Source organism: Ascaphus truei, chromosome 1 (assembly GCF_040206685.1).
Source record: "Ascaphus truei isolate aAscTru1 chromosome 1, aAscTru1.hap1, whole genome shotgun sequence".
Lineage (NCBI taxonomy): Eukaryota > Metazoa > Chordata > Amphibia > Anura > Ascaphidae > Ascaphus > Ascaphus truei.
Window position 1 is genome coordinate 224,065,888 of NC_134483.1, and position 24,304 is coordinate 224,090,191.

General features: G+C 44.0%; 1 protein-coding gene across 2 annotated transcripts in view; it reads left to right on the forward strand.

Annotated features, from left to right (window-relative positions):
• MCC (MCC regulator of Wnt signaling pathway) overlaps positions 1–24,304 on the forward strand; it is a 366,135-nt gene that overhangs the window by 7,635 nt on the left and 334,196 nt on the right. For both annotated transcript variants that reach the window (XM_075601563.1, XM_075601553.1), the window contains exon 2: positions 23,186–23,424. In XM_075601563.1, coding sequence (XP_075457678.1) covers positions 23,186–23,424 — 239 coding nt within the window. The remainder of the gene's footprint in view (positions 1–23,185; positions 23,425–24,304) is intronic.

Sequence of the window (24,304 nt, forward strand, 5' to 3'; positions counted from 1 at the left end):
GGCCATAATGGAAGCATGTGTACGTAGGCACAGCGTCACGCTCGCCTCAAGCAGGACAGATGTGTCCTGCAGGCAGAGGCGGGGGGTGGTGGGGGGAAAGGGGCAGCCGTGACATCACGGGGCTGGTTTGCCCTCATTGGGCGTCGCGTGACAAATTCAAACTTGGTTGTACCACCTAGTACCGGTCTCCCCGTTGCGCTTGTGCACGCGCGCTATAGACAAAAACATTGTCGGCCTAGTGTTTTGTTTTCGGTGTCCGCTACGGCGCTCGCGCCATCTCCTGCACTATGGACGCAGCCTTAGGGCAATATTAACGCACTGTACAGAATAATGCCGTGATGTGCCATTCAGCAAAAATGAACGCCCTAGGATATTCCGTTTCTCATCCACCCACATCCCCTGTACACCTCTGATGTTGCCGTTGGAATCTACTCCACAACATACTCCACATCAAAGAAGCAATTTCCTCCCACTTATTCTTCCGTTTAACCCCTTTGTTGCCAGAGATTACAGCATCGTCTGCTTTTAGAATGATTTAGCACTGGTTATCTACAATCGGAGTCCACAAAGTTGTTTCTGCCAAGACCAGGGCATCCAAGATCGCCAGAGTCAGCAGGATTTGCAAATAACCAATGTATTTGCAAAGATGTGCTTCTAAATGACAGATGGATATCATGTTCAGTGAATATCCAATCTCTTGTTCTCAGAGGTTTGATGGTTTTTACACTAGCACAGCGTATATTTTCCTTGCAATTGGTTTCACACCCACTGCGCTACCAGGTCTGCCATCTTGCCGTCTGTTGGCGCTTTCACCCTTTATAGCAAGAGTGGCCAACTCCAGTCCTCGAGGGCCACCAACAGGTCAGGTTTTCAGGATATCCCTGCTTCAGCACGGGTGGGGCTCAATCAGTAGCTCTGTCATTATGACCGTGCCACCTGTGCTGAAGCAGGGATATCCTGAAAACCTGACTTGGTGGTGGCCCTTGAGGACTGGAGTTGGCCACTCCTGCTTTATAATAACCAAAAAGAGAGCGTTGCTTCCCAGCACTGTTTCCCTATTGATGCACGTTGGTTGGTCATGGGAATCATTTCTGGAAAGGCATTTAGCAATGGTTTTCTGAAGATTAACTAAAATAATGGATGATGTACTGTATACCCATCTGGAAAGGTCAAAGGACCTCCGCTTGAACAAACTGGAATATAGGCTTTAAAATATAGTCATGGTATAATGAGTATTGGGAAACAATATTTCTGAAACAAGTACCATGCACCGATGATGAAAGCTGGTAGACTTGGGCTCGAGAGCACGTAGACGATCTAAAAGGTTGTGAAAATGGCGAAACGCTAAATAAAGAACAAACAAGAAGCATTTCTCTTCCAGACCATATTTGATGACCACAGCTTCACGTCATGTCCACGACTGGACGTACCTCGGTATTCACTGGGGGTTTACCTTTCCTGGGAATTTGGGGGGAGAAGAGGCATTCGTAGCGCTTTCATTGGGGGGGGGGGGGGGGACACAACAAAAACATAGCTAACAAGCAAACACCTCAAAGGTTCTGCTGCAATAATAACAATAGCTGTCGGCTCCCCCTTTCTCCTAACTGTACTCCCTCCCTGTGCAGCCGCTCCTCGATGTTAGGCTAAGGCCCCGCTCCCTCCGTCAGCGCGCCCGCACTGCAGACAGGCGGGGCGCTGACAGACACAGACCGTGATATGCGGTCTGTAGGGAGCCTGGGCGGGAGTGGGAGGCTTGAGTGGGAGGGGTCGTGGCTTGAGCGGAGGGACCCGCTACTCTCCGCCCCCCCCCCCCCTCCACGGGCTCGGGCTGGAGCTGCTGATGGAAGGTAATCAAAAGCAACACACACACACGCAGGCACTCATACACACACACACACACACACGCAGGCACTCATACACACACACACACACACACACACACAGAGGCAGGCACTCAGACACACACATACACAAACACAGATAGGCACTCAGACACACACAGACAGGCACTCACGCTGCTTTCCCTCCACACTCCTCCCCGCTCCCCGAAGCCTCTCCTCCTCCCGCAGCCTCCCCTCCTCATTGGCTCACAGCCACACCACGTGACGTGTCGCCGCATGGGATTACAATTCTCTTGAATCCCCTGGCGGCTGACGCGTCACAGCGTGTAGTGAGCTGTGCAGCCAGGGGGGACCGGGACCGGCTCGGGAGGATTCCCCTGCTGGTGGGGAACGCTCGTGTGGCCGCCCGCACTGCCGGGCGCACCGGGTCCCAGCCCTAACTGTTCTTTCACCTGCTACCAACATGGGACATTCGGTTTGGTTTTGATGATGTTGCGAGACATGAAATGCATGTTCTCATTGCATGTGTTTAGATGTCCAGCGGAGGCTGCAATCGAACAAACCTTACTTGCTTTGTGAAGTGGGTTGCAATTCTTTGGATTTTTATAGGAGTTGTGAGCGTCACTTTTTTTAAAAAAAAATTTCTATAAAGCACCCAGATGGTTTAGCTCGAACTGTTGCTTTTCTCCGTGCAATTCACACCAGCCACATAATGGAAATGTACACGGGTTACTGTAAGATATAAATAACATTTAGTTATGCGAACAATGCTCCCCAATTTATACCCCTCTACATTCACATGCTGTTCAATGTATTGTTCAATAAAAGGCTAGTTATTTGATACTTTAAAGAACTCAACAGACATGAGTATCCGCTAAATCACTTTGGCGAATCCTGATCGTTTTCCTTTGTTTTCAGTTTAAAAGAAACAATTTTCCGACAGAATTGCTTTCAGACAGATTTAACATAGCCGTAATCTTTTTAAAACTAGTTTTTAACGTGTTAAACATATCCATGTCACTATTTTATTTCGGGGTTATATGTGGAACTGCACATTTAATCAATTTAAATACCTGCTGTTGCTCAAAGGTGGTTGCAATTTGTCCTCGTTGGTCCAAAATACATAAAATGGAGGCACATTATATTTATGTTCAACTTTTTGTCCTGATAATGGTGTTTCTTTATAGCTCTGCCAATGTACATATCTCTATGTGGAACAATAACACAGGGGAAATAAATCTCTGCTGCAAAGCTCTTGTTTCTAGTAGTTGGTGTACATGGATATGCAGTGACGGGGTTAACGCCATTGCAGTGTGTTGTAGGTCTCTCTGGGAGCAAAGCCATGGAGAGCTGGCAGCAGCATCCAGTACCTTACCTACATGCTACAGTATGAAATGTGAGGTATTGGCCAGAGGTTTAGCTTCATACTTGCTTAAAATAGGCCTGCAATAACCAGAGATTGGAGATAGTGGACCAACAGAGGTAACGTAAAGCAGCAATACAATCAGTTCAATTATTATTTAATTTTGGAGCCTCCCACCCACCCCTCCATCCCCCTTATTCGAACCATGTAAGTTGGTCTTCGCCTGGTTCCCGCTGTAGCTGCATGGACAAAAATATGCACCTGCTGGACACAAAATGGACACGGGTTTAGGACTTGATTCTGCAGTCGACTGGAAAGCACCACCTCATCAGGAGGTAACGTCACGGCTTTCAGTTTTCTTTGCCGGGTTTTTTCAAACAAACTAGAAAATTATTGAAACTCTTGCCACTCGGAAACTCTCTCTTCAGCAGGACTGCTGCTCTAAAGCACTTCACGTCAATAGCCCTTTTTCATTTCCACTTTGGTTTCATATAAAGAGAATAATCTTCACTGTTTCTCCGAAGACTATGTGAATGTTTGCTTGTTTTGTAATAGTCCTGACTTTTTATAAGATATTCAGCATGTATTCACCGGTTGTACAGCGAGTGTAATATTTTAGGGAATTCAGAATTCCTTCTTTATGATCAAGCAAGTTAAGTTAATCTGTCAAAAGTGCATTTCTTATTCTTGAATTAACCGTAACAGAAGAAGTCTATAAAGCTTCATAAACGTGACTTTGAAATCCTAACTTTATAAATTTGTAAATGCATCGCACAGTGTGGCTGTTTCATTCATGTATGTACTTATCTGTTGTTCTTTGCTGATTATTCTGTGGGGACTTCCAGGTTCAACTGCTGACTCCCAGACAACTCGAGAGAGGTCCTCTGAGGATAAAGCACAGGAACATGAACAATTGAGGCAACGGTTGTTCTGTAATTTAAAGGAGTATTTTCAGTTATTCCTGGTCACATCCATCATTGTGAAGTCGTCTCTTCAGTTTTGGAGAAAATTAAATTTAACGTTAATTAATGACTAAAAAATGATCTCCCATGTGAATATTGTAAGAGGAGGCTCAGATGCGATAGCAATATGTTGGTTAAGCATAACTTTCACAAGCTGTTAAACATATGGTACAATGTGCCCAAAAATATAGGATGTCAAAGTACTGTTCAATTACAGGCGAAATATCTCTGGAGTGTAACTGTAGTGTAGACCGCAAATGAAATAGTTGCTCTAGAGAACGTAGAGACTTGTTAAAAAGCAAGATGGACAAACAAATTTTTTTTTTTACATTGAGTAATATGGACAGCACCTGAAGTTAGATTATGATTCTAGTATACTTGCTAAATTGAACAGTTCCTTTCATACTGTTAGGCGTATGCATTTCACACCGCTACCTACTGTATCTGGTTGAAGGCTAACGGTGCATTGCCACTTCAAGATCTCTTCCCTATGTATGAACATTGAATTCTTAAGCAACATGCTTTCTTACAAATGCAGCAGATGTACCCCCACCCTCTAGGAGATGCTTCTTGCGGCTACAGGTGTTATGGTGCGGCATACCTGTGAGGGTTCTGGAAAGCTGAGTTGTCTGGTGATCTGGAGACCAGGTCAGGCTTGTGATGATCACTGACGTTCTTCAGGGTGCTTAGCGCCTTCAGCTGTAGTAGGCTCCAGGGTGCCCAGAGATCAGTCCCCACTAAATCACACTTCTTTCCCCCTGCCCAGGGACTGAAACTCAGACAGATGTATGATGAAAGCAAAGGGGTCTTTATTCAGCAGTCACTGCAGATCTTCCTTACAGCGGTGCATAGGGTCATCAGAGGATCCCAGGCCTCTGGGTGGTGCTGACTCTCATAGTGTGGAGCCTTAGATCTTCCTGAGCCAGTCAGTCATGAGGGCCTGGCTGGCCTCTCTCTCCCACAGGGAGAAGAGACAGGCCCCACACCTCCACGCCATTGGAATGGTGGGAGAGAACTAACTAATTTTGGCACTGCCCCTCTGAGGAACCAGAAGGGGAGGGCTCAAGGTCTGTACCTATACCTGATAGACTATACACAGGCCATGAGTCACCATCACACCTCTGTCACTCAGAGAGGAGTATGAGGGGGGGGGTCAAAAGCCCACAGAATGGCCTGTCACACCCTAGACTGCTAAGGACTTACGTGATAGGGGGAAGAGACAGGCAGAGTAGACTAACCATGTTACACAAAGAAAGGACCTTACTACTCGCTTCCTGGAACCAGATGATTTCCCAAAACATGACTTTCACACAGCAAAATATGTGACAAGGATACGGCGTTGATTTCTCCTTTGAATTATTTGACACCTTAGGTAATAGCTTCCTCTACCTGTGTGAACCTGAGGAAATTCCCTTTACATCACTGTCAGTTAAAAAATCCACGACAAAAGTCAATAGAACTTTTGACTCAAATGTCAAATTATTATTTCTTTTTTTTGTCCATTTAAAGTAGCAAAATAGCTGCCCGCCGGGGTTGGGGGGCATGGTTGGGTTGTATTTTAAAAGTGAAAGTCCTAGAATATGCAATGCCAATTGACTTTTCAGCAAACTTTTGTATCGAAGTGAACTTCTTCACCAAATTATTCTCACCAAGTTTGACTAAGCGTGCGGAAAGTGTGCACCTGTATACAGGGTTGCCACCTTCGACTGAAGGCCAACCCGGAGTTTTTTTTTTAAATATAGCACTTGCCTCTAGCATCCTCCCGGCATCTTCCCCCTGCAACTCTCTTCAATATGGCTGCGTGACGTCAAATGACGTTGCGTTGGCATGACAACAGGACGCTACGTGACAGCACAACGTCACACGGAGTCAAGTTGTCATGACAACGTGGTGCCGCATGACGTCACGTGTCATCGCTACGGGCGTCACGTGATGCGGTTACGTCACGTGTCATTCCCGTTGGCATGGCAATGCAGCGCGATTTGACGCTGCGCAACCATATTGCCAGTAGTTGCAGGGGGAGATGCCGGGAGACGGTGCTGCCGCCCGCCCAGGGTTGCCACCACCCGGAGGTTTACTAGATAAACCCGTATCCAGGAAGTAATTGGACAAAACCCGTAGTCTGGGTAAAACCCGGAGTGGTGGCAGCCCTGCCTGTCTAGTGCAGGCGATAGTGCAGAGCACTGGGGGAGCCTAGTGCAGATGTGTTGACTGGATTTTCTTCTCCAATCTTGCATGGCTATTAAACAGGCCCAACAAATAAGCTGTGAACTGGTGCAATTTTGTGAAAACAGTACAAAGTTGAAATAAAGATGCAACTCTGAATACTAAATGACTAATGACTAGATGATAACTTTTACGTAGTCTATGCTGTGTGCTTGTTTTGCTCCTCTTTAATGCTTAAAGCACCTATTTGTATAGTCCTTTTTGGGCGGGTATTGTTATAAGTAGTAGTATTATCATTCATTGATTACAAACCAACAGCGTAGTACAATGGGGTTGTGAAGCCAATAACCATAAAATTATAACGGTAACAACATACACTGGTACAGTAGTTAAGGCGTTTACAATCTATCAAATAGCAATTTCTCCAATAGTTAATGAGAAAACAATATCTATAGTAATGGTTCCGTGAATACTATGATTAAAAAAAAAAAGAAACCTTTAGGAGACACACAGCTTTTGTCTGTCTGATCAGGGTATTTTCAGGCTATTGTTCCTGCGAGGTCAGCGTGTGTGGTACTGCAGGTAATTGTGCTGAAGACTGACAGCCCTATTGAATATGATGAGAAACAAAGTAAGGCCCAGTTAACCATGCATCAACTTTCATTCACATAAGAAACAAAAATGAATGCATTGTTAACTGGGCAATACCCCATTTCTCACAGGATTGAAAAGCGGCCCGGGACAGGTCATTTTTCATTTTCAGCGCATGAGACAGGCATCTATTTAACCACCTGCCACATTCCTTTTGTTGATGGAGAAAATGTGATAATCCACCCTTCCGAGAAGACCCTTCTGGCTATAATTCAGTAATTCAGTGTTTTGTATCCCAGGACATGCTTGAATATAAGATTGATACCTCTGTGTATATTTTCTTTCCTGAATATTTTATATATATACTGTATTATTCCAAGTTAATAGAACTTTCTTTAAATCAAGAAAGACAAAATTATGTGCACTGCTAAATGCAAACATATGGGAAATGTAATAAGTAATTAACATATATATATATATATATATATATATATATATATATATATATATATATATATATACTGTATATATATAAATATATACTGTATGTATATATATATATATATATATATATATATATATATATGTATGTATGTTAATTACTTATTACATTTCCCATATGTCTGCATTTAGCAGTGCACATAATTTTGTCTTTCTTGATTTAAAGAAAGTTCTATTAACTTGGAATATCCTGCATTTTTCAGGCTTTGTTTCCTTGCATTAAATCATCACAGCTTTTCTTCATAATGAAATAGATAACTACTTCAGAAAGATTTACTCACTGAACAGACCTCCAATCAAAACTGACATTTATTTGGCAATCGTGTTAGGAAGACAAGTGCTTTTTTGCTACCTTTACAGGAAATCTGTTTAATAGTTTTTAATGTGGAGGGGGGGGGGGTGTAATTTACATTTTGGTAAAACGTAAAGTTTTTGTTCTCTTTTCTAAAGAGACGAGCTGGTGTATCGATTCAGTTATAGTTTGTGAAGCACCCACATATTCTGCAGCGAGTACACTGGGGTACAGAGTTATGTCTGATTTCTCCATTTCCCCTTTTCCTCTCTCTGACCATCACCTCATCTCATTCTCTCTATCTCGCTTCTCCCCTTCTCCACCTCCATCTACCCCCCGGTTCTGCAGAAACCTGCGCTCTATTCACCTAACAGACTTTGATTCCACGTTACGCTCCTCCCTCTCCTCAGCTCTGTTACAGACCCTGACAACCTGGTCAGGAACTGCAACTCTGCCTTATCCTCCTCTCTTGATCTGCATGCCCCGCTTTCTCTCTGCCGTCCTCGCCTTTCTAACCCCAGACCCTGGCTAAAATTCCCACATGCGCGTGCTGCATTCCTCCACTCGTTCCTCTAAATGCCTCTGGAGGAAATCTCATACTCTCGCAGACTTTCTTCACTACAAATGTATGCTTTCCTGTTTCAACTCTGCCCTCTCGCAAGCTCAACAAGCCTACTTTTCTTCTCTAATCAACAAGCACAAGTCTAACCCATGCCAACTCTTCTCTGTCTTTGATGCTCTACTCAAACCACCCTCCGCTGCCTCTTCTTCCTCCATCTCCGCCCAGGACTTTGCTGACTATTTTAAAGAAAAGGTAGAATCCATACGTCTGAACATTCCCTCGGTTTCTTCCTCCCATCCTACACCTCTTCCTAACTCTCCTCCTGCCTTCCTTGACTCTTTTTCCACTGTCTCAGAGGAGGATGTGTCACTGTTGATCTCCTCTTCCCCCTCTACCACTTGCTCTCTTGACCCAATTCCCTCCCATCTCCTAAAACCTCTTGGTCCTAATATAATCCCTACCCTCACACACATTTTTAACTCCTCCCTCTACTCTGGTACCTTTCCCTCATCCTTCAAACACGCAACAGTCATACCATTACTCAAAAACCGCAAGCTTGACCCTACCTGTCTTTCTAACTATCGACCTGTCTCCTTCCTGCCTTTTGCCTCTAAACTCCTTGAACATCTTGTATTCTCTCGCTTGCTCCATTTTCTCAACACCTATTCTCTCCTAGACCCTCTACAATCTGTCTTCCGCACTGCTCACTCCACGGAAACAGCCCTCACTAAAATAACGGATGACTTCCATGCTGCCAAAGACAGAGCTCATTACACTCTGCTCATATTACTCGACCTCTCTGCTGCATTTGACACCGTGGACCACCCTCTTCTCCTTCCCATAATCTTGGTATTCGTAACAAAGCTCTATCCTGGATCTCCTCTTACCTCTCCCATCGTACTTTCAGTGTCTCTTCTGCTAACACCTCCTCCCCTATTGATCTCTCTGTGGGGGGCTTTGTCCTGGGACCTCTTCTCTTTTCTCTGTACACACTCTCTAGGGGACCTAATAACATCTCTTGGGTTTAAATATCACCTCTATGCTGGCGACACACAAATGTACTTTTCAACACCCGACCTTACACATGCTGTACAAACTAAAGTTTCTGAATGTCTCTCTGCTATATCATCCTGGATGGCCCTCCGCCGCCTTAAACGCAACATGGCAAAAACAGAGCTCCTCATACTTCCTCCCAAACCTGGCCCTATTCCCTCCTTCCACATTACTGTTAGAAGTACGATCATTCACCCAGTAGCCCAGCACGCTGCTTAGGGGTCACACTCGAATCCTCTCTCACATTCTCCTCTCACATTCAGAACGTTTCTAAAACCTGTTGCTTTTTCCTCTGCAATATCACTAAGATACGCCCGTTTCTCTGTTGCTCGACTGCTAAAACTCTGACTCAGGCCCTAATTCTCTCCCGTCTTGATTACTGTAAGTTCCTGCTGCCCGGCCTTCCTGCCTCTCACCTGTCTCCCCTACAATCTATCCTTAAAGCTGCTGCCAGAATCACTCTACTCTTTCCTAAATCTGTCTCTGCGTCTCCCCTCCTGAAATCCCTCTCCTGGCTTCCGATCAAATCCCGTATCTCACACTCAATTCTCCTCCTCACTTTTAAAGCTTTACACTCTTCTGCCCCGCCTTACATCTCAGCCCTAATTTCTTGTTATGCACCATCCTGACTCTTGCGTTCCTCTCAAGGATGTCTTCTTTCTACCCCCTTTGTATCAAAAGCCCTCTCCCGTCTTAAACCTTTCTCACTTACTGCCCCGCACCTCTGGAATGCCCTTTCAATACCCGACTAGCACCCTCTCTATCCACCTTTAAGACCCACCTTAAGACACACTTGCTTAAAGAAGCATATGAATAGCACTGTGGATTATACTGGACACATGATACATATAGCTTGGCCCCCTGCAGACGCACTTACCAAAATTCCCTCCTACTGTCTCTGTACGTTCTCCTTACCTACCAATTAGACTGTAAGCTCCTTGGAGCAGGGACTCATTTTCCTTAATGTTACTTTTATGTCTGATGCACTTATTTCCATGACCTGTTTATATTATTTGTTATTTATTTGATTACCACGTGTATTACTACTGTGAAGCGCTATGTACATTAATGACGCTATATAAATAAAGACATACAATGCAATACATTGTATATTGCAAAAACATGAACAGTTACATACAGGTGAGGACAAACATGCACAAACAGATACAAAGAGGTAGTGAGGGCCCTGCTCATGAGAGCTTACAATCTAGAGAGAATGAGGGACAATGTTGAAACAAGAAGGTAAGGTGGCTGCTTATTGTATGATAACGTGTGGCTCAAGTTTAGAGTATGGCCCAGTCTGACAGCTGAAGCAATTAAGGTTTGCAGGGGAGGGGGGGGGGATGTTACATAGGGTGGAGATGGGTCCAGCCACACAGCTAGTCCAGATGGGGCGGGAAGGGTTGGGGAGGGGAGTACGGTGTTGGAGGTATAGCAAGTAAGCTTCCTTGAAAAGGTTTTTAAACATCTGAAAGCTATAGGAGAGTCTGATGGTGAATGGCATGGAATTCTGGACAGAAGGGGCAGCATGGGAGAAGTCTTGCTGGTGGGAGGGAGAGGAGGTAATAAGGTGGGAGGAAAGGCAGATGTTGTAGGTAGAACATTGGTAGCCTTTAGGTATGTACAGTTTTTTTCGATTAATCCCTGAAATGTATGGTGGGGGAGGCAGTGTCGTTGAGACATTTTGTAAGACATTACTAAGGTTTTACATTTACTTCTAGAGGCTATGGGATGCCAGTGTAGGGATATGCATAGTGGAGCGGTTTGTGAGGTAGATGAGTTGCAGTAATTGAGGCGGGACATGAGTGAATTAGGGTTTTAGTTGCTTCATGAGTGAGAAAATGGCGTATCCTGGTGATATTTTGTTGGTGGAGACGGCAGGACTTAGTGAGGAATGAACGAGAGATTTGAGTCAAAGATGACCCCTAGACAGTGGGCTTGAGGTGTTGAGCTTGTGGGTTATTGACAGTGAGTGAAAGTATGTATATCTTTATATAGAGCCATTAATGTACATAGCGCTTCACAGCCATAATACACGTGACAATCATATAAATAACAAATAATACAAATAACACTTAATGGGAAGAAGTGCTTCAGGCATCAAGGGACACTTAGGAAAAGTAGTCCCTGCTCCGAAGAGCTTACAATCTAATTGGTAGTTTAGGAAGAACGTACAGAGACAGTAGGAGGGCATTCTGGTACGTGCGTCTTCAAGGGGCCAAGATTTATGTATGAGGTGTATCGTGTCAGCCACAGAGCTACTCATATGCTTCCGTAACTGGTGTGTTTTAAGATGGGTCTTAAAGGTGGATAGAGAGGTGCTAGTCGGATATTGAGGGGAGGGGCATTTCAGAGATTTGGGGCAGTCAGTGAGAGGTTTAAGCAGAGGGCTTTATACTCAAGGGGTAGAGAGAAGACATCCTTGAGCAGAATGCAAGAGTCGGGATGGTGCAAAGCGAGAATTTAGGGCTGAGATATAAGGAGGGGCAGAATAGTGTAAAGCTTTAAAAGTGAGGAGGAGAATGGAGTGTGAGATGCGGGATTTGATTGGAAGCCAGGAGAGGGATTTCAGGAGGCTCTGAAACAGATCTAGGGAAGAGTAGAGTGATTCTGGCAGCTGCATTTAGGATAGATTATAGGGGAGACAGGTGAGAGGCAGGAAGGCCGGACAGCAGGAGGTTACAGTAATCAAGACGGGAGAGAATGAGGGCCTGAGTCAGAGTTTTAGTAGTCGAGCAACAGAGGAAAGGGTGGATCTTTTGTAATATTGCAGAAGAAAAAACAACAGGTTTTAGCTACCCTTTGATTGTGAGAATGTGAGAGAGGAGTAGAGTGTGAACCCCTGGGCAGTGTGCTTCTGCTACTGGGTGTATGATAGAACTTCCAACAGTAATGTGGAAGGAGGTAATAGGGCCAGGTTTGGGAGGAAATAAGAGGAGCTCTGTTTTTGACATGTTAAGGTTATGTCGGCAGAGGGCCATCCAGGATGATATAGCAGAGAGACATTCAGGTAAGGTCAGGGGTGTTGATTTATCAATGGCAGTTGAAGGGAGAAAGAATTTTGGACATGTTTCAGGTAGCGGTGAGAGATACAAGAGGAGATTGCAGAGAGACAGTTGGAGACACGGGACAGGAGAGAGGGGCAGAGGTTAGGGGAGGTGTTGCAGAGTACATGCAACCACACACGCGGGGTCTTGATAAGGATTATTTATTGAGCCTTAAAACATAAAGCACACAAAACAAAATAGCTTCTCTTCAGCAGACAAAAACAAAATAACTTCTCTTCAGCATAGAAAACAAGGCAGCTTCTCTTCAGCATGCAGGAAACAGACAGTTCGTCACACATGTACTTTGAAAACAGACCTTGCATGTGTGTACAGTCTGGGGTTTTAAAACACCTTGATTATGCAGCTGGGGACAGACTAACTAAGCAGCCCTTCTCAACTGAAACTTAACCTCGTCACTGCTGCACTGCAAGCCTAAACATAGGTTTGCCAGGTATATGGCTGGTGACGTTCATTCACCCTGTCACAGGAGGAAAGATAGATTTGGGTGTCATCAGCATAAAGATGATACTGAAAGACAAAAGATTGTATTGGCTCACCAAGAGAAGAGGTGTAGAGTAAGAAGAGCAGATGGCCAAGGACAGAGCCTTGTAGGACCCCAACAGAAAGAGGGCCTGAAGAGGAGACACCAGATAAGGAAACACTGAAGAAGTGGTTGGATAAGTAGGACGTGAGCCAGGAGAAGACTGTCACGGAGGCCAATGGAGTGGAGATTATTTTTGAAAAGGGGTTGATCAACAGTGTCGAAGGTAGCTGAGAGATCCAGGAGAATTATTATGGAGGAATGACCCTCTGATTTAGCTGTGAGTAGGTCATTTGGTCACATTTGTTAGTGCTGTCTCAGTGGAGTGTAGAGGACGTAAACCAGATTGTAAAGACTCAAGCAGGGAGTTGGAAGAAAGAAAGTTAGTCAAGCGGTTGTGTTTACATTGCTCAAGTAGCTTGCAGGTAAAGGGTTGAAGAGTGAGAGCGCGATAGTTAAAGGGGGAGAATGAGTCAAGTGAGGGTTTCTTGCTAATGGGTATGATGAGTGGATATTTGAAAGAAGATGGGAATGGGAGAGAGGTTAAAAAGGTGAGTTAGGGTGGGGCTTGGTGTGCCAGAGAGGGAGCATAGGATAGTTGAGGGAATAGGATTAAGGAGGAAGGTTGTAGGGCAAGACGATGAGGAGCATGGAGATCTCATCCTCGGTCACAGGGGAAAATGAGCAGAGACTGGATTTGTGTGTCAGGGGAGATGGGTATTGCGTGTGGAGCTTTACATGAAGAGGTCATGTTTCATTGACAATCTTGTCTGTGTAGTTTGTGGCAAGGTCTCGGGCCGTGAGGGTGGAGGGGGGTGTAGGTGTAGTTGGGCGGAGAAGGGAGTTAAAGGTGGCAAATGTGTTCTGGGTTGGAGTACAGAGTTTGTATGAGTGAAGAGAAGTAGGTTGGCTTGGCAAGGGAGAGGGCAGTGTTATAGGAGGAGAGCATATATTTATAGTGTGGGAATTCTGCTTTTAAGCAGCATTTCCTCCAGAAATGTTCTGCAGTGAGTGAGCACTTTTTGGGCTAGCGGGTGAAAGGTTTGTGGCTTGGATTGTCAGGTGTGACATGTAGTGGTGGGAGCAGTCTTGTCTAAGGCTGATGAGTGTATGATGTAAATTGGAGGGGTCTAGGGCAGGGGTGCGCAAGATTTTTCAGGGGGGGGACGCGGCGATTGCAGAGGCCCCGTGCTCTTCCTCCAAGGCATTTAAATTAAATGCCACGGGATTGCGTGAGGCCTCTGCAACTTCATTTACCTTGTCTTCGGCAACGCAGCGTCAAATTACACCGCGGGGTCTCGTTGGCATGGCAATGTAACGTCACGTGACCCCCGCTGCGTCATTTGTCACCGGAGATAATGTAAGGGAGGGGGGAGCGCGAGCAGGCAGGGGGGCACAGCAGGGAAAGATTGCGCACCCCTGGTCTAGGCTAGGGTATGTAGGTTTCTGTATGTACATGTGGGAGTAGGTGTTGTAGAGGTGCATAGAGTTAAAGGTTAGGAGGTGATGATGAGAGAGAGGAAAGGGCATGTTGAAGGGGTTAGAGACAGAGCAGAAGTGGGAATAAATTAGCTCAAGGGAGTGGTCATTTGAGTGAATAGGAGAGGTGGTCGACTGGAAGAGACCATAGGGAAGAGGTTAGAGAGATGAGATGGGCAGCTGCTGTGTTCTGGTATATTCCAATGCAGTTTATTTAAAAAAAAAGAAGAAATGTTTAACCCATTTTTCTCAAACATAGCAATTTTGCCCTCGCTTGTAACCAGCTACATTTTTAAGTATAGAAATGTGTTTAAGATTACATTGAGTGGTTATCTTTAACGTTATCCCTTTTTATACGGTAGCGATTTGATGAATTCCACACAAAGCACAAATGCAAACTTTTCTCATCTAAATATCAATTCCTGTCATTTGGCTCTGAACATTTATAATCACTTTCGCTCCAAATGCCAGAGTGGGACTGCACCACTGAAACAGCACTGCCTCTGCCCGGGAATACAATATGTCCGCCAAGGTCAGACACAGTCCAGCAGCCAATAAAAAGCCACAATGCCAAAAGGTGACGCTCCGGCTTCCTGTATTCATTAGCAGCTATCTTAGGGCAGCGGTGTGCAAACTGGGGGGCACGACCCCCAGGGGGGGGGCGCGGGGTTTACAGAGGCCCCGCGCGCTTCCCGGAGGCACATAAATTAAGTGCTGGGGGAACTGCAGGGCCTCTGTAAGCCTTTACTAATCTTGGCTCCGGCGGCTTCTTTCCCGCGTCGCCATGGCAACTTGACGCCGCGAGGTCATGTGACGTCACATTGCTATGGCAATGTGACGTCATGACGCCGGAGCGGAGGTGAGGGGGGGGGGAGGGGCGAGGAAGTGAGGAGACTGTCGGCAGGGGGCGCAGGGAACAAAGTTTGCGCCCCCCTGTCTTAGGGTAAATACAAACATTCGATGATGCCGCTGCAGTGAAACCCATTTACATGTATGGCAGTGATTTCCATTATTAGGTTAAAACAAATTGGTGTCCTTTTTAAAAATACAGATTTTTTTTTTTTTTAAGGATGTTGTACTCTGATTGAAAGTCTGGACATGTTTCTATTGTTGTTATTTACAATGTAATAATTTTGTTTATAGCATTAGGATAAAGTATTCCGATTTATGCACACATTGCATGTCAAATTCAATTATCAACTGTAAAGCCTTGAAAAAGGCAAGGGAGATCTAATACTGTAGGTTACAGTATGTACAATAAATGCTAAAACTAAAAAAAAATAAGGTAGAAGTGATACCTTTTTAATAGCCAGCTCGTGCTTAAAAAGAGTATAAGCTTCCAGGACCACAAAAGTCCCTTCTTCAGGCTGGTTAAAAAAAATATTAAAAGGTGTCACTTCTACCTTACTTTTCTTTGTATATTTTCATACTTTACCAGCCTCTATCTGCCTGTCTTTCCCCCCCCGAGGCATCATTTCACCACTTTAACCCTTTCAGTGCCTGCGATGCCTTGTATCACTGAAAGCTTTAACTCCTCCGCTGCCAGTGTGTTAGCCACGCATTGCCATTAGTTGAGCTTGTCCTACACGAGCTGCCTCCCACAATTATTAATCCTTTTAATGGCTGCACAATCAGACGTATTTAGTTGGGGAATTGGTAAATGTTTGCATCCTTAAATCTATTTCAATCCTGCGGATTTAGGATCCCAGGGAGGTTCTCAGCAGGGAAGCCGCCTTAAATACCTTCATTAAATCCATTGCCGCTGATCAACACTGAAGTGTTAGTGCAGCCTGGCAGTGCAGTGGCAGCACGTTCTGGTCACAGTGCTAATTCTGGCAGATGTATTTCAATGCCGATTTAGTAAAGATAAAAGGTGTTTTGCTATCGGCACACACATGTTAAAATCGCCCAACAAAGCCGATTGCAAGGATTTCACTAAATAACTTCCTGGGCTAATGTCCTGATGAGAGAATACATGACTCTGGATTCATTCTCTGCTCCTGTAGTTTCTCCTCACCTGTTGGGTGGCGTAAACATAGTGTGTATATCACAACGATGTCCTATAAATGAATATGATATGCGGGGTGCTCTTTTGTGGTTTTATTTGGTTGCATCTCCCTCTATTTTACCACATGGAAGAAAGGACCAACATGGACATCTACTCTTTGTCTGGTTTTATTAAAGTGATTCACATGCTTCATTTTTTATTTTTTATAATACCTCTCCATTGTTGTATATGTATTTTTTTATTTTTTTTAAGCCTTTGGGGAATGTAAAAGTGGCGCTTAAGTCCTGTAATAGTGGCACTTAAGTCCTGCAATAAGTACTGAACTGCCCACTGTATAGTGTTCTATGAAATGTTTGTAGTAGAAATAACACTTAGCACAGGGGAGCGGAATCTTTTTTCACTGCGCCCCCTGCCAGCTGGCCCCCTCTCTCCGTGCCCCACCCTCCCCTCTTACCTTGGCTCCGGCGTCATGATGTCACGTTGCCACGTTGCCATGGCGACGCGTCTACAGAAGCAAGGCAAGTGCAGCTTACAGAGGCCTTCGCTTCTTCCTTTGGGAAGTGTGCGGGGCCTCTGTAAACCCCGCGGACCCCGCAGACAATCCCGGGGGGCGCACCCCACAGTTTGCGCACCGCTGACTTAACAGGTCCAGCTGTTGGTTTTATGTGCACCACTGGAGGCAGTTGGTAGACTTTTAGATTCTCGCACAAAAAGCTAGTAAAGGATAATGAACTATTATTTTATTTATTTATTTATAAAATGTTTTGCCAGGAAGTAATACATTGAGAGTTACCTGTCATTTTCACGTATGTTCTGGGCATAGAGTTAAGATGACAAATAATACATGGTTACAAATACAGTTACATAAGTGAATAGGGTCGACATTATATACAAGACATTGCATGCACAGTTAGAGATATATATATATATATATATATATATATATATATATATATATATACACAAATATACAAATATAACTGTATGCTCATCTGCATGTCTTAGGCAGGTCTGCAACCCCACCTTTCCCCATTATCACCCAGCATACAGCACTTCCACTGCAGCAAGGCATTCTGGGAAATGACATGCAAATGAGCACACAGTGTCACTTTTTGCCTCAATAACCATTTTTAACATGGTTCCCTATAGGCTTAAGCTTGCTGCATGGTCACAGCTTTGAGCACAGCCAGGGTTAAGGTGCATACCCAGAAAACCACCCACAGACAGCCGTTTCGACCTTGATGGGTCTCATCAGTGTGGGGTTGATTTTACTGGGAATGCAAGAGAGGCTATGGGATAGGCTAAACCATAATATATATATATATATATATATATATATATATATATATATATATATATATATATATATATATATATATATATATATATATATATATATATATATTGTGACATAGTCCAAAGATGTTAGGCAGCTTTCTGCCCCATTTTAGAGCAGAAAGTGCAGGAATAGTTACAAATGATCCGTTCCACAGCTTCCCATTACCTCAGGCAGCTGGATGGAAAATCCAGACCACAGATTACAATGGCTCTAGTTCTCCCTCACCTGCTCTTCTAATCACATGCACAGGTATTTAGAGCAGAGAGGTTTTGCATTTCACTCTCTCTCCTTGGAGCCTGGGGGCTGGGGGTGTCGCTACTCTCCTGCATCCAGTATCGAGGTTGACGGCCTCTCCACGTATGACAGTACCAGAGGATTTGCCTGGACTCCACGAACAGATAAGACAAAACAAATGATTACTGCTGTTGCTAAAAGACTGTGCTGTATCTTGTGTCCCTAAATGAGAGAGCATTGTTTTAAGCTGGGGAACCAGTTTAGTTGGCCAGCAGCTGTTAGAGAGACTGATTCTGATGTGTAGTTAGATCCCTGAAAGGGATAGGATTTTGTTTATATAATTTTGGTTTCTTTTTACTTGAAATAACAGTGTGGGAAATATTGTAACACTGAAATGTGTGAACTGCTGAATGAAAGTATCTGAGTACCTCTAACCTTCACATGTTAAAGCTGCAGTACCTTACTTGGATGAAAATAAAGCAGGCAGAAGCCTGAGTTAAGCAGCATAATACTTTGCATGATCCTGTTTGTTGTATAATTAACCCTAGAAGACTGTGTCAGGAAGAACCCAGACAGACGTCAGCACTACAAAAGAGGGGCGTTTGTCACATATGGTGGAGAATGCGGGTCGACACTAAAAAGTCTGGGTTTGCAAATAAATGCGGGGGTTTAAAATGGCCGCCGAGCTGAACTAAAGTACAGATGCTATGAGTGAAGTCTGTCCCAATGTGTATATCAGTTGTGCTTCTAGCATACACAGAGAATGTGCGAGGTGTGGATGCAATAGCACCCTGAACCCAAACAGAAAACCAAAATGTTTTGCTGAAGAAGAAAAAAAAAAAAAAAAAAATTGCATCTAGCAAGTGCTGTTTGTAAAGCTAATGCCTTTTGCTGAAGTGAGTGAATTTGCAGCTAGCAAGTGCTGTATGCAAGTTGCTGAAGGGAGTGAAATTGCAGCTAGCAAATTGTTCCTGCCGGGTTTCTAAAATGGCCGACGTGAAATGTTTATTTTGTAATGTACATAATCATGAAAAACAGTGTCCCTTCAGGCCATACGATGATGATGATGATGACGACTCGTATGTGGCCCCTGGAGGAGAGCCGTACCCACAGATGAATTTAGTATGCTGGGCCTGTCATAAAGTAGGTCACATGGAAGATGTGTGCCCCAAAATTTTCAAAGACAAACAGCTGCAAAAGCAAGCAACGCCCTATGTGTGCAAGCAAGATGTGGAAGCTGATACCAGTGAGCGTGTGCCCAGTACCACTGATATCTCTGGAGCTAATAAAGCAAAAAGAAAGAAGAAGAAAAAGAAAACTGTCCCTCAAGTCACAGGGGAAGTGACCGAGCCACTTGAACCTGCGCTGTCAGGACATGCGTCAGAAAGGCGCCGAGATGTGCTGCAGACCGGAGTGATCGGCAGAATTGTCACGGGAACAGTGGCAAAGGAAAAGGAGGAGCAGAGGGAAGCTGAATCCTTGAACCAGGATAAAGAGGCTTTGGTTTCTGCACTCCAAGCTGCCCGCCATAATTATGAAGTCCTGTGGCAGGATTTGGTGAAGGAGCGAGAATGTTGGAAGAAGGAGCAAGAATCTAACAATAAGGTGCGAGAAGCGAACGCCGAGTTACAGAGGTGTATACTTCCAGCTTTACAAGAGCACGAGGCTTTGAAGAAAACAGAGTCTCTCTTACGGAGTGAGCTGGAAGAGGTGACGACTAGTCTGGAAAAGGCCAACACCGTAATTGTCACCATGGATGAAAAACAGATTAAGTCTGACAAATTGATTGCTATCCTAAAACAGAAATACGGGAAGGCTCTACAAGAGGTTCATGCGCTCAGCACAGAGGTGCAACACTTGCGCCTGGAGGGCCACGGTCTGAACACAGAGCTGGGAATGTTGAAGCAAACCCATGAGATTGCCCTAAGTGAGTTAGAGACTGTAAAGCAAGAAAATGAGACTCTGAAATTGGAAAATTCAGATTTGACTGTCCAAGCAGAAAAAGTAAAGAAACAGTTGACTCAGGAAAAATTAGAAGTGCAGGAAGCACTGATGCACACTCAGAGCCAGCACCAGGAAGAAATGGACGCTCTGAGAACAGAATTGCGAGAGGTATGCACAAAACAGAATTCTCTCGTGGAGGAACTTAACATTTTGAAAAAGGAGAAAAGCATTAGAATAATTCAGAAGCACTGCAAAGCTCTTATCCAAGGAAGAAGGGAAAGAGAAAATTATCAGCGTAAACGCGCCGCAACTATCATCCTACAGGCTGCCTACAGAGGGATGAAAATTCGTGTGTTCAATCACCGGAATAAAGCAGCCTGTGTTCTTCAATCATTCTACCGTGCCCGCATGGTACGAAACAGGTTCCTCATTATGAAAGGAGCAACTATAAAAATCCAGTCTCTGACTAGGATGACACAGAACAGGATTCGCTATCAAACCCTGAGAAATGCGTCACTGGTTATCCAGCGGTACTTCCGCCTGAATAAATGTAGACCTCAGGAAAGAGAGGTCCAAGACTACATGCCTGCCGGCTGCAAAGGTAAAATGCCACAGGGTACAGCCAGAGTTAGTGAGAGCCCCATCAAGGTGAAGGTGCTCCAGGTAATCAGTGCTTCATCTTCTAAATACCATATAATTGCCCCAAAGGAAAAATCCCAAATCTCTGTGAGTGATGGTCATGAGAAAATACATGGCAGTAAGAAGTACCATAAAGGTTCAAAGGTCGCAAATCAAAAGCGACGAAGGTCAACGCTCGCCTTGAATTTTTACGGATCTCGCCACTCTGGGCCACAATATAAAGACAAAGACTATCCGGGCCCAGAGTTCCGTCAGAAGCTAAAAAAACAGTCCAGTCATTTGCAGTTTGCAGCGGCCTATGAAATAAAGTCAGGAAATGTAATGGACTGGAAGTCAAAGAGAAAAAAAAAAAAAATGTGTTTGGGGAATTGACCGATATTTTTTTTGTTATTACACGTGTGGACTATGTCACGGACACTTAACTATGCAAATAAGCTATTGTAGTTAAGGTATATTAGGCCTCTAGAATAAGCATTTTGTCAAGGGTACAGTGTTATATTGGTTCTCTGTGTTGAAAATGTAGCTAAACTACAAATTAATATACAGGGTTGATGGACCTTTCAGTTGGTAAATTATATAATGAAGTTCATATTCGTGTCATGTGAATACTTAATGTTGTACTGAGGAGTTAGCTCAAGTATTTCAGGTAGGACGCTCACCCCAGTGAGGTCCATGGCCGCTCACCCCAGTAGGTGTGAGCTGGGGAGGGGGATATGTGACATAGTCCAAAGATGTTAGGCAGCTTTCTGCCCCATTTTAGAGCAGAAAGTGCAGGAATAGTTACAAATGATCCGTTCCACAGCTTCCCATTACCTCAGGCAGCTGGATGGAAAATCCAGACCACAGATTACAATGGCTCTAGTTCTCCCTCACCTGCTCTTCTAATCACATGCACAGGTATTTAGAGCAGAGAGGTTTTGCATTTCACTCTCTCTCCTTGGAGCCTGGGGGCTGGGGGTGTCGCTACTCTCCTGCATCCAGTATCGAGGTTGACGGCCTCTCCACGTATGACAGTACCAGAGGATTTGCCTGGACTCCACGAACAGATAAGACAAAACAAATGATTACTGCTGTTGCTAAAAGACTGTGCTGTATCTTGTGTCCCTAAATGAGAGAGCATTGTTTTAAGCTGGGGAACCAGTTTAGTTGGCCAGCAGCTGTTAGAGAGACTGATTCTGATGTGTAGTTAGATCCCTGAAAGGGATAGGATTTTGTTTATATAATTTTGGTTTCTTTTTACTTGAAATAACAGTGTGGGAAATATTGTAACACTGAAATGTGTGAACTGCTGAATGAAAGTATCTGAGTACCTCTAACCTTCACATGTTAAAGCTGCAGTACCTTACTTGGATGAAAATAAAGCAGGCAGAAGCCTGAGTTAAGCAGCATAATACTTTGCATGATCCTGTTTGTTGTATAATTAACCCTAGAAGACTGTGTCGGGAAGAACCCAGACAGACGTCAGCACTACAAAAGAGGGGCGTTTGTCACAATATATATATATATTAGGCGTATGTAACAGTACAGATTAAAATGTGAGACAGCTTTAGTTTTGAAAGAACTTAGACTGGTGGTGACTGTGAGAGTCTCCGGTAGACTGTTCCAGTTGTGGGGTGCACGGTAAGAGGAGGAGGAGAAGGAGCGGCCGGATACTTTGCTGAACCTTGGGACAATGAACAGTCTTTTGTAGTCAGAACTCAGATGTTAAGTGATATAAGATGATAACTCTATACTAGCTTTGTAATAGAAAGTTGTGTGGGAATCTAAAAATACACCAATTGACTCCAGTGATACTGTGACCTGTTTTATGATTTCTAAAGGGAATTTTAATAAAAAGATAAAACAGATTAACCTAAACCTTTGATCTAAAGCAGTGGCTGTGCTTGAAGCCCAGGAGTACCTCAGACCTACACGCCAACTCTGTTTATGCAGAACAAATTCCCTCCTAATTTGTTCCAAATGTATTAAAAACCATTCTCTTATCCCAATGCAAGTCAATGGAAGTTAAAGGGATCTCCCACATTTTGCTACCAAATTTCCCTTAAAAGAGTTTTCAGATGTTGGTCAGTAGGACCACGAGATGTCACAAAGGGTTCTGCAAAAAAGAAAGGCATGGTGATTCACTCATTGTTTTCATCTACCAGAATTTTTCAATGGAAAACAAACAAACAAAAAAAGGTTATATAATAAAAACCTACATGCTGGGATTTTGTAGAAATGAAAGAAACTTAAATAGTCCCAATGTGACTAAAAGGATAGAAATAACATAAAAACAACTAATGTAAAAATAAAATGTTAGTGGGTGTGATTGAGAATCAAACAGAAAGATCATTTATATCTTTTAGAAAATAACATTTTTAAATGCTTTTTTAATGAAGAACCTACACGTTGATTTCTTCAATTCCAGAAATAATTGCGGTGTGTTTTTATATAGCAATTTTTCACATTTAAAATTACAAGCTTCTAAACTCAGAGATGGATTGATTTGGGATCAAAATGATCACATCCCAAGTTAAAAGTGACAAAACAAAACTTCACAAAGCTCACATTTGAAACCATGTAGTGAAGAGGCTCACAATCCTTTTAGACAATGTAACAATTCCTTATTTCATCTGTTTTCTAGGAATGACTTATCAATGGTTTGCCGCCAGCTAAACATGGAGGAGTCTGTGGCTGAAATCATGCATCAGCTGGGAGCAGATGAGAGCGGGAAGATTTCATTTCAAGACTTTACCAAGTGCCGTATGCAGCTTGTACGTGAAATCAGAAAAGAGGAAGTGGAGCTGTCTGACGACTCGTGCAAAAACAAAAAACGTTGTGACCGAATATCCTCCTGGCCAACTGGGAGTGAGAACAGCTTAGGTGGGTGTGACCTACACTTTGCCGACTACAAAATGCTGCGGAGTGGATTTTTTAAATTGGAATCTCTCTAGAGAAGGGGTGGCCAACTCCAGTCCTCAAGGGCTACCAACAGGTCAGGTTTTAAGCGTGCTTGAGCGCAGGTGGCTCAATCGATGGCTGTCAATGGTTGAGCCACATGTAGTGAAGCAGGGATAGCCTTAAAACTTGACCTGTTGGCCACCCTTGCTCTAGTGGTTAGATGGTCTGACACAGAATCACATTTACTCTTGTAGATTCTGCTTATTGCTTTCAGTGTGTAAATTCAGCAGCCTCACCAAAGCAATAACAATAACACTAGTACAGGCATACCCCACATTAACGTACGCAATGGGACCGGAGCATGTATGTAAAGTGAAAATGTACTTAAAGTGAAGCACTCCCCTTTCTCCACTTATCGATGCATGTACTGTACTGCAATCCTCATATACGTGCATAACTGATGTAAATAACACATTTGTAACAGGCTGTATAGTCTCCCCGCTTGCGCACAGCTTCGGTACAGGTAGGGAGCCGGTATTGCTGTTCAGGACGTGCTGACTGGCGCATGCGTGAGCTGCCGTTTGCCTATTGAGCGAGATGTACTTACTCGCGAGTGTACTTAAAGTGAGTGTACTTAAACCGGGGTATGCCTGTATTAGAACAATTGTTGTAAAATTTGTTTCCATTGATAACTTGATTCCGTGCAGTAATACTTTTCAAACCTGTTAGTACACTGTTACCAAACAATGAGCCATCCAGTATATTTGAAACTAGTCATGTGAACACATTGCATCACTGCGGCCCTCACAAAGGGAATAAGGCTGCGGCCATAGTGCGTGCAACCGCAACAAATACATTATGG